This window comes from Crinia signifera, chromosome 1 (genome assembly GCF_055691185.1).
Source record: "Crinia signifera chromosome 1, ASM5569118v1, whole genome shotgun sequence".
Lineage (NCBI taxonomy): Eukaryota > Metazoa > Chordata > Amphibia > Anura > Myobatrachidae > Crinia > Crinia signifera.
In genome coordinates, this window is record NC_139217.1 from 332,284,537 (window position 1) to 332,296,513 (window position 11,977).

The following is an 11,977-nucleotide window of genomic DNA, read 5'->3' on the forward strand; positions in this document are numbered from 1 at the left end:
GTTTTGCAGTGTAAATGATTGCCGCTTTAAAAAAACTGGAGATTTCTTACCAAATCTCTCAATTTCTGATTCTCTCATCCTATTAAATCTCACCCATTGTACTTCTTTATAATTTGCTGTTATTTAGACAGAATTATAAACTGATTATTTTTTTCCCAAAAACATAACATATGTTCAAGATAAATTATACATTCAATACAAATGTGAAATAATATCAACTCTTGAAATGATAACAATAAGTTTCATTTGATATTTTCTTTATTTCACATCACATAACAGGCCCACCATGATTTCTAATGAAAGCATCATTGACAGTTACGTAGAACACTTTATCTTGCTTGGCTTCCAATACTCTTCACAGATCAAAACTTTACTTACAATAATCTTTTCGATTGCCTATATCATTACAATTTTGGAAAATGCAGCAATTATTGGCATTGTGAAGTGGGATCCGAAACTTCACTCACCCATGTACTTCTTCCTCAGTAAGCTAGCATGGTTGGAAACTCTGTACATCACTGTTACGGCCCCCAAAATGTTGAGTGATCTGTCAACAGGTAACAATATTATATCCGTGTGCTGGTGTCTATTGCAGCTGTACTTCTTTCTGTCCATGGGATGTTCAGAGTGTTTCCTTCTAGCAGCTATGGCCTATGACCGATATCTTGCTATTTGTAAACCACTACTTTACCACAGTATTATGACCTCCCAGGTGTGCTGGAACCTGACAGGAGCCAGCCTATTTTTAGGCTTCCTTTCTTGCTCATTCTCCATAGGTTTGATAGCTCAACTGAATTTTTGTGGTTCCAGAATAATAAACCATTACCTATGTGACATATCACCAGTCATTCACCTCTCATGCACAGACATCTCTACCATAGAGCTAGTTGATTTCATAACAGCCTTATTTGCGTTGATAAGCTCATTAGTTCTTATAATAATTTCTTATGTGTATATAATATCTACTATAAGGAAACTACCCTCTAGGAGCAGTTGTAAGAAAACATTCTCTACTTGTGCCTCTCATTTGACAGTAGTTATTTTATTTTTTGGGTCAACTATATTTATGTACGCTCGACCACAAGCCATTGACTCTAATAATTTCAACAAGTTTCTGTCTGTCATGTACTCTTTAATTATTCCTATGGTAAATCCATTGATCTACAGTTTGAGAAACACTGAAATGAAGAAAAGTTTGCAAACCATATTTAACTTTAATATTGTACAGAGACATAATAAACATTTTAAATGAAAGCAATGGAATATAAGAATATATGGAAAGTTTATTTTTAATTGTAGTGAACTAGGGAAACAATCATGCTATCTAAGACATTGTTCATGGTTTTTCCTTTGCTGGATATCTTTACATATCCATATTTAAAGTGCCACACAGAAAAATATATTGTATTTTTTTCCAATACGATTCAAAATGTATTAACTCCAATGCGTATCAACCTTTCTATACAGTTATGCATATTAAGCTGACAAAAATCTACACCATAAGCATCAGTGGGGTTAAACCAGGAGGCTGAGATGGGTTGGTCTGATGGCATTGTAGGACAGTGCTTAGATAATTAACTTCTTGGACAATTACTTTGGAACACGAGGAGGTAATGTGGGCATGGTTATTTTTGGTATAGTATTATAAGCCATTGTTATCAGTCCAGGATGACTGTTCTGCCATACACTGATGTTGTGTCATTTTTCATTATTACGATTTATTTTAGATAAGTATTTCAACATCTTTAGCCACCTTGAGCTGATAATGGATTAATAAAGATAGTTTTATATTATTAAATATTTGAACAGCACCAATGAGAATCAAACTTAAATTTGCTTATATTAATTTTTAATAGGCTCTGATTTACTCTGATTTCAAAGCAGGATCTTATTGGCTATCAACTGTCAACAACTGTCATGTGATTTGGGATAGCCAATAAGATCCTGCTTTGAAATCAGAGTAAATCAGAACCTGCACATCTCTAATTTTTTAATTCATGATTCTAAAAATGGTACCATTTAGTACATACTAAAATCATTCAATTCAATGATCTCACAATGATTTCATTAAGCATAGTACAAGTTTAGTAAAGCCACTGGTTATGGAGGAAAATGAGTAGTACTCACAGCAAACAAATGTTGGGTAGGGTCCATACATTTGTTTATATAATACATAATGGTATATGGAAATTCAGAACAGTCATTTTCTGTGTAGAGATATAGGACATATTTCAAAGTAGCGTTTTGCTTTGATATTCGTTTTTTAACTAAAAGTCATGAGGACAAATTATCTGAATGCCTTTTATATCTTTCCAGTAGCCTGTTAATTCATAATAAAGATCTGACAAGGTGATCTAGAGAAGTTACAATTTAAATGTACATTCAATGATGGTATTGCTATAAGCAGGAAAATGCAATTATCTGATGGGACAGTGGATAATTGAGGGTCGCGCCGGTGACATCAGCGGCGTGACCTCGCACTCGCACAATGCACCCCTGCGACTGGAGATGCTGTTGAAGAAGTTCCCAGAGGCCGACGTGGACATCGGGGGATGAGGTAAGTATGAAAAAAAGTGCTGGAAAAAAAACCCTGAAATATTCTGGAAACAAAAACAGTTTTTGGAATATTTCGGTTTTTTGAATACACCCATAAGGGAGACCCGATCTGTATTAGCTAGGTTACGGAAAGAAACAATGTACCTGATAGGACACACATTTTTGTCCCTTTTACAACTACGGAAACACCCTAGTAGGCTGTAATCTAAGCATAAGTGTACTCAGACGTACAAATTGGTGCCTACAGTACACCAGATTAAAGGCACATCATATTTGATATGGTTATGACTTCAAATTAATTGTCCATAATAGAGGAGTGTGTGAAAAATAATATAGTGGGGTGCAAGTTACAAATCTCCAACGAGCATTGTCTCCAAGATAAGAAAAATCTCACTAACCCCACATTGTTCAAAATATTCCCAGAGGAGTATTGTGGAACTACTGCATGACACCATGGCATAAAATGTACCTGTCCACACTCCCAAATCCCTTTGATAGGATAACAAAATATTTTGGACACACAAAATGGTTTCATCCACTATATGTAGGCAGTTAGTTTACTTTAAATGTGACACAGGGGTTAAGCCTTTTTCCAAAAGACCAAGAGCCTAATGGTGTGTGCACATGGTGAGATTTCTTTGCTTTTTGACTCATGGTGTGTACACACGGTACAATTCAGCATGCAATTTTGACTATATAGATCACACAGATCACACAGGTTTTTTACATTACGATCCATCACGGGACATCACAAATCGAAACCCAGATAGACAGTGCAGCAATGACTTTATTAGAGATGTGCGGACTCGGATATCGGAGACCCGAGCCCCGATGAACATCATCAATCCGAGCCCGGTTCCGGAGATTCGTGCCTGACTCAGATCCGGCCGCGCGGGCAAAACGTCATTGCCCGGCACCGGATTCTCGCGATGCTTTAAATAGCGGATCCCGCGCCCGCCATCTTCACTCCAGTCTAGGAGCGGGTTGGGAGAGTGTGTGTTGGTGCTGCTGCTGGGGCTTGAACTCAATGTGTCACTGGGGCTGTCTGCTGGGGCCTGTCTCCCTCAGTGCTGCTGTGTACTCTGTCCTCCTCTCTGCTTAGGGTGGGATCACCCTAGCAAGGAGGACAGTCAGCTGTGTAACAGTGATAACTTATTCTGCTATGTGTCTAACTGTGTACTTGTAGTCCTACTGTCTCCTCTGTGCTGGGGCCTACCTCTAGTGCTGTGCTGTACCTAATATTTTATATTATATTATTAATTATATGTACAGTATATATATCCACTGGTGCTGCCTGCTAGTGCCTGCACTGAATAGAGGCTGCCAGTACCTACTCAGTCCACTGGTGCCACTGCCAGTGCTACTGCCTACCTAGTAGTACCTACCTACTAGGCTATTATATTTAATTAAAAAGGAATACCTGTCATGCAGTGCTGGAACTGTACTAATAAATAATTCTATGCTGCTGGTGCACTGCCAACCAGTACCGAATGCAATATAATAAATTATTATAAATTCTGCTGGTGCACAGTATTGCTGTATCTACCTGTCTTGTGCCTAGTACTGCTGTATCTACCTGTCTGGTGCCTGGTACTGCTGTATCTACCGTCTGGTGCCCACTGCCAGTGCTAATGACTACCTAGTAGTTTCTCTACCTAGGCTGTTATCTTTAATTAAAAAATAATACCTGTCCTGCAGTGCTGGAACTGTAATAAATAATTCCATGCTGCTGGTGCACTGCCAACCAGTACCTACCGCAATATAATTAATTATTATAACTTCTGCTGGTGCATAGTATTACCATATCTACCGGTCTTGTGCCTAATACTGCTGTATCTACCTGTCTCATGCCTGGTACTGCTGTATCTACCGTCTTGTGCCCAATGCCAGTGCTACTGCCTACTTAGTAGTTTCTACCTAGGCTGATATATTTAATAAAAAAAAATACCTGTCCTGCAGTGCTGTAACTGTAATTAATTCCAGGCTGCTGGTGCCCTGCCAACCAGTGCCTACTGCAATATAATTATTATTATAATATTATTCTGCTGGTGCCCAGGGGCGGATCCAGGATAAAATGACAGGGGGGCACCATGATAAAAGAGGGTTTTAGTGGGGGAGGGGCAGTGTTAGTGGCGCCAGTGTACATGCTAAGAGAGTGGCAGAGAGAGGGTGGCACAGTCATCTGTATAGTTGTCAGATACCCTATGGGTTATATTACCATAAATTCAGGTATAAATATATAGAGAGGTGCTTCCCAGGAATCAGTATAATTGTACAAACAAAGCAGAGCAAAGAATTCCTACAAGGTGCCCCTTGTAGGAATTATTTTCTCTTCGTTGTTTGTACAATTCCTATCTGAAACCTAATATCTCAAACATATGTTACAAAATGTATTTTCATGCATCCAGTGCCGTTACTAGACATTTTGGTGCCCTGTGCCAGATAGGGAATTGGTGCCCACCCCCATACTCAAAATAGGGATGGTGTGTATATGAAACATCTCACATTGTGGCTTCGTGGGGAAAGCTTGTAGACACATACAGTAATAGTACTGATTCACATTTCACCACACAGTAGTATCCAGTGGCAGTTTTTACCTATGGACTGCAGCCCCCCTAAATCCAACACTATGTGAAGCCAGATGCAGTCTGTGAGACTGCACTGGCTTCACTGTGACTGACAGTGACTTCCTATTGGAAGTCCGACCTGACAGTCACCAAGGCAGTCCCATTGGGAGGTGTTCCCTCCCTCTGGGACACCTTTCTGCGGGCTGCCGAGCAAAATTCCACGATTGCGCATGTGCAGTACCTACATAGGTACTGCGCATGCACTGGTCCCGGTGCCTGTCATATGTATTATACAGGCGCCGGGACCATGTTTCCCTTCTATGGGTGGTTGCTGAAGTTGCCCATAGAAATTGGCCACATGGGCAGTACAGAGGTTTGTACTATGCATGCACCAGTCTCAGTGCCTGTAATCATAGTACAGGCAACGGGGACCGGGAGGAGAGGCGGCGGCAACAGGGGGGTGCCTGCATCGTGGTACCCCCACAACGGCTGCGGCCAGAGGCAGCCCCCCTCCCCCAAGAAGGTACTATGTGGAATGCGAGTGCAGGGTGAGGGTTAGTGAGTGAGAGCAGTGTGTGCAAGAAAAATTGCAGAGTAAAAGAATGTGTGTGGTGAGGGATAATGTAGGAGAGCAGTGTGTGCATGGTTGGGGTGCAGGGTGAGTGGTAGTGTATGTGAACACTGTGAGGGAAGAGGGTGCAGATGGATGGGGAGTGTAGGAGAGCAATGTGTGCAGGTAGGAAGTACACTGTGTGGGGTTGTGTAGGAGAGTAGTACTGTATGTGTGGGGAACAGCAACACCCAGAACACACTGACCCTGATGTCGGAGGAGAAAAAGGTGGGTACACCTAGAGTGGTGACCCTACCTCACTGACAATGAGAAAAAACAGAAGTTTTGGTGTGCCCTCCAATGGCGCCTAAAAATGGGAATGATACGTCCCTATATATATATATATATATATATATATATATATATATATATATATATATATATATATATATATATGAGGGGACGGTCATCTTCTCCTGATCACATGGAATTTCACACGACAGTGTAAATACCGTACGTTCCTCTCACTAGGAAAACGTCTCCTCTTCTCCGAATAATAGACAATCCAAGGTAAAGTAGGATCCCCTGAACCGACTGCAATGTGACTTGGTTGTCCCAAGGTGGCTCAAACCGGTACCATAAACAAACGGTATATGGTGTAATACCATTTTATTCATATTAACATAGCATACATAGTAAAAAAGTGGAACAATGATAAAAAAATGGGCAATTACCAATGTTGGTGGAGAACTAGAATTGCTTCATTTCTCATATGCACATAAAGTGGAAGGTGATAACCCGGGATATACCGTCCATATCAGGCAAGGTAGGTAATCATAAATCTATACCAATGGTACATAAAAAATGGTAAATAAAACGTATACATACACATACATATATGCCCTATTAATTCAGATTCTGGTTGTCAAGGTAACCAATAATTCTGCATCAATTTTTGTAGTCCCCTGCTATGTAATAGATATGTTATTTAACTCACTCTTAATAGAATCTGCAGAAAGAGTGGGTTATTATATAGCGGTGCCAGCAGGTCCTGGCGGCTCCACCCTCCCTCCCACACCCGGTGCTGCCGCTGCTGCGCCGGGCTCTCCTCCTCCCTGCACCTAGAAGAGGATCACTGCATGGAGGAGGTCACAGGTCCGGGCAGCACAGCTCTGTGTTGCCCGGACACAGGTGAGGGGGGAGGGGGCAATGCGGGGCAGCGGGGTGGCGGTGGGATGCGGTAGAAGCCCATAGGCTTCTATAGGGCATCGCCAGATTTTTCTGGTGATGCCCCCCGCCACGGTCAGGTCATCAGTGGCAAAAGAGATGATAACCCATTCCAGGGTATTTTCCTGGTCCATTATCCATTTATGACTGGTCCCATTCCACACATGAAATGGAATCCAGTTCCAGCATAGAATTACACCCTCAGCAAGGAAAACAATAATAGAAACATAAATCACCATGTGTACAAAATAAAATAGCACAAACATTGATGAAGAACAGACTCTCACCACTGCAATCAATTTTAAATGCTGCTGCTAGGCTGATCTTCCTTGCAAGACGCTCATCGTCTGCTGATCCGCTCTGCCAGTCCCTCCATTGGTTGCCTGTATATTACCGTATTCAATATAAAACACTTCTACTTGCATATAAAGCTATTAACCATACTGCACCAGCATATATCTCTGCACTTATCACAAAATATCTCCCATCTCGACCACTACGCTCTACACAAGATCTGCATCTCTCTTCTGCACGGATCACTAGCTCCCATTCACTATTACAGGACTTTCATCGGGCTACTCCCATCCTATGGAATGCCCTTTCACGCACATTAAGACTCTCCACCAGTCTCCAAACTTTCAAGCGTTCCCTAAAAACTCACCTCTTCAGGCAAGCCTATCATATTTAAGTTCTACATACATAACCCTCCGAGGCACTTATGTATTATATAGCTTCCCTTCTGGACTTGTAACTGCTATGCTATTACTGATGCCTGTCCTTGTGTTTCCCCCTATATCCCTATAGATTGTAAGCTTGCAGCAGGGCCCTCCTACCTCCAAGTCTGTCTGTTGTTGCCCAGTTTGTCTTATCACTGTTTACTATTGTAAAGCGCAACAGAATCTGCTGTGCTATATAAGAAACTGTAAATAAATAAATAATAAAAGATTAAAAGATAATAAAATCTAATAAGAAGACTATATGAATGGATAAAAATGAATGGATAAAAAAGGGGGATAAAAGAAGAATATCATAAAAAAAACATTTTACCTCAAAGTCAAAATTAAGGCCCCAAGGTATCAAGGTATTAAAATCAAAGATGCATCGCATCTCCTCTCTAGCAACAGGGTCAAACGCAGGATTTTCAGAAGGGGGTTTCCAGAGGGGCGGAGCAAAGCATGGAGATGGACACTTGTATATGCCGGGTCAGTTAAAGTATTATAGATAGACCAAATGTATATAAATAATAATAATAATAATAATAATAATAAAATATATATATATATAATATATATACATACATACATACATACATACAGGGGCGTCAACAGCAGTGTAGGCCCCTGGGCATAACAATGTATTGGGGCCCCTACCGATCCTCCAGCGGTAGGTGTGGGGAAAGCTTTGCTGTCCCGCGGGTGCTAGGGGGTATTATATCAACCGCTCACCATGTAGGGCCTGGATCAGTAATTTCCACTAATTACCCCTTTACTGCACAGATGCTGGGAGATGGGGTGGGAGAAGGGGGCATTGGGCTGAAAGAAGGAGCTGAAAGCCCTGATACATAACTTCCAGGGAAGAGGATGTTTAATATGCAGAGGAGGGGTGTATAGTGGAGTGAGCTTATTATTCATAATTTTCTGGTGGGAGGACAGCTTGCTTGACTGCAGATATCTCCAGTTCCCAGAAATAGATTTCTTAGATTTTAATGGAATTAAAAACTAGATAATCCCCCCTACCAAATGGTATTGGGGACTATGGGATCAGAGTTCAGGAGGCAAAGCAATCTGCCAACGAGAATATAACACTACATACCAGATGTGTGAAGCTGGAGCAGTAACCAGCTGCTGGAATGCTAATCTCTCTGATTTTGGGAACAGTAGAGACAAGCTACTTGTGTCCGTCAAAGGGGGAGAGTCCCAGCTTTTGGAATATACCCTCAAAAAAACTATAAGTCAGACAGAACCTGAAATATCCAACTGGGAAGAGCAATTAACAGGCTTGGATGGGGACCACTGCTTTGAAGTCAGATATCTCCGGTTCCCAAGGGACGATTTTTAAAATTCTTGTACCCATGAAAAGGGGGAACCCTCAGATTTCATGAAAGGGCCCTTAGACTCCTGGGGGCGGGGGGTGTTTCTGGGTACTCAGAAACCCCCCCTGCATGCGCTACTAAGCAAGGGTGCTGACCAGTTTTCTATTCCTGATATTGCTAGATATATGTTTGATGCCAAAAAGACAAATTATTTGATTACAAAAGGGTGGTGTGGTAAAGGGTGTGATTCTATGCCCTTCTTTATATTATTCAGATTCAGACTGTGTAGATTAAATGGCAACAACATAAATAACATTTTTGCTGTTGCAGGTGATAAAATCATCTATACTAAACAATATTCCATTGATGTTATTGACTCTTTAATTCCCGACACCCCTTACACAACCCACATCTAGGAAAGCACTTGGTAAGGATCCTTCCCAGGGGCTGTGAAATAAGGAGGGCACTCCGTACTATTTTAGTTTTGATATGGGTGCTTTTCGTTAAACTATCTTGAGGTGTTCTGGTAAAAGGTGCCCTAACACTGGATCCATCTTTAAAATACCCCAATTTCTTTTAGAATAACCTTATAAAACCTTATGTTGTGCATTAAAACCCATGATAAAAGCCCATGTGTGCTAACTAGTACTCAGTTTAGTGACACCATCATCTCTTAAGAGGTCATTCCTATCAATATTGTTGGTATGAGCCACCTCGGTCATAACCGCTGTCTAAAAACTTTTTGGCCATCTTACTAGATTGTTCTTGATCTACCACATCATCAGTACAATTTTGTCTGATTATTTTGAATTGCCCATCCCCCCCCCCCCCCCCCCGAGATGGCAACTATCTAGTTGTATATACGACTGAGAATCCGTAGGTTTAGTGAAGGTTTTTGTCTTGATGGTTTGATCTTCAATAAAAAGAGTAATATCTAAAAAGTGTATGGTGGTCTTACTAATATTAAATGTAAATTCAATATTTCTATAATTATTAAAGAGATGATTACAGAAGAGGGTAAGATCGTCCTCTGTGCCCTTCCAAAAGAAGACATTGTCATCTATATATCTCTTCAGAACACCAGGTTTGCCCCATATGCATTACTGGACCACACATATTCGTGCTTCCACTAGTCCAGCGGTGGCCAACCCGCGGCTCGCGAGCCGCATGCGGCTCGCCGCGCTGTAAAGTGCGGCTCCAGCCTCCCATCCCATCTGAAAAGCGGGGTTTTGAATTTGGCGCCAATTCGGCTGCCAAATTCAAAACGCCGCATCGGCGGCCAATAGGAAACGGCCGCGGCGAGCAAATCAGCGCTCGCCGCGCCTTTTCCGCCCTACCCCCGGCGTCTGACATCAGATGCCAGCGGGAGGGCAAAAAGTCTTCTCCACGCCGGCGGAGCGCAGGAGCGCTCCTGAAGACACGAGAAGCCGCCGGAGGATGGCGCAGAATACGGCGGCGGGGAGAAGAGTTCCGGTGCCGCTGAAGAGGCCAGAAGACGCCGGGATCAAGACAGAAGATCTCCGGCGCCTTCTGCAAGAAAAAAGAAGATGGCTCCCGGAGAGGCCAGCGGGGGTGGGAAGCAAAAGAGCTGACGAAGCTCCCCCCAGCGGCCTCTCCCAACACCAGGTAGGAGCCTTTGGCCTCCTACCCTCCAACCACCCTAGACCACCGGGTGTCGGGCACTAGGCCCGTGGGCAAATTCAGGCCCTTCTGGCCTGTGTGCGCATTAGTCGGGCCCTCTTGGCCCGTGGCTCATTTGTTTGTAGGGCCCTCCTGGCCCTCTAGGTGGGCCCTTTAGTTAGGAAGCTGGGCCCTCCAGCATAGGTGTTGCACTGTGGGCAACACCTGTGCTGGAGGGCCCAGCTTCCTAACTGTGGGGGCATATGTTTGGCACTTTGAGGGGCATGTGATGTTTGGCACTGTGGGGGGCATATGATGTTTGGCACTGTGGGGGGCATATGATGTTTGGCACTGTGGGGGGCATATGATGTTTGGCACTGTGGGGGGCATATGATGTTTGGCACTGTGGGGTTCATATGATGTTTGGCACTGTGGGGGGCATATGATGTTTGGCACTGTGGGGGGCATATGATGTTTGGCACTGTGGGGGGCATATGATGTTTGGCACTGTGGTGGGCATATGTTTGGCACTTTGAGGGGCATGTGATGTTTGGCACTGTGGGGGGCATGTGATGTTTGGCACTGTGGGGGGCATGTGATGTTTGGCACTGTGGGGGGCATGTGATGTTTGGCACTGTGGGGGGCATATGATGTTTGGCACTGTGGTGGGCATATCTGGCACTGGGGGCATAAAGTTTTGTCATGTGGCCACTCTCCTTGTGTCATATGACCACGCCCCTGACCACTCCCCCGATCACGCCCCTTTTTGGCGCGCGCGCCTTAGGCGCGCGCATGATGTTGGCTCTTTGGCTTGACGACTGATATTTTTCGGCTCTTTACCTCTGACCGGTTGGCCACCCCTGCACTAGTCCATAAAGATATTAGCATAGCTAGGGGCAAACCTGGTACCCATACTTTGTAAATAATAGCCATCGGCAAATAAAAGTAATAATTATTCAATATAAAACTGACCCCTTCAATAACAAAAGCCTGGAAATTCAAATTTAAAGTGCTAGTACTCAAATAGCTTATATCATATTTTATGAGATTACCCTCTATGGGAGCATGCCACCAGAGACAACAAACATGTCAAAGCAATACCTATTCTCGTGGGTAATAGCACTTCTATGGAGATTATGACAATTAAAGGTTTGTACACAGCTGATTTCTCTCTATATAAAGGCATTCACAAGAATACATTCAGTGTTCTTTTAGACAGGTGACATTTAAAAAATTATTTATAAACTGCAGCTGGTTAAATCCATTCAGCAATATAAATGTTACTACGTCTTAATTTAGCAATCGGGAAAGTGTATGTTTGCAGCCTACATTACAAGGCCAAAAGAAACAGAGAATTGCAGTTATATAACTTGGTATATAATACTGTATACTGTACCTAACATAAATAATTACATTATTGAAAAC

The 11,977-nt window shown here is 42.7% G+C and overlaps 1 protein-coding gene across 1 annotated transcript; it reads left to right on the top strand.

Moving 5' to 3' along the window:
* The first annotated feature begins 286 nt into the window (after nucleotides 1–286).
* On the top strand, nucleotides 287–1,252 carry LOC146079981 (olfactory receptor 6B1-like). The gene has a single exon (XM_083186740.1). The coding sequence runs from the start codon at nucleotides 287–289 to the stop codon at nucleotides 1,250–1,252; it is 966 nt and encodes a 321-aa protein (XP_083042866.1).
* The last annotated feature ends 10,725 nt before the right edge of the window (nucleotides 1,253–11,977 follow it).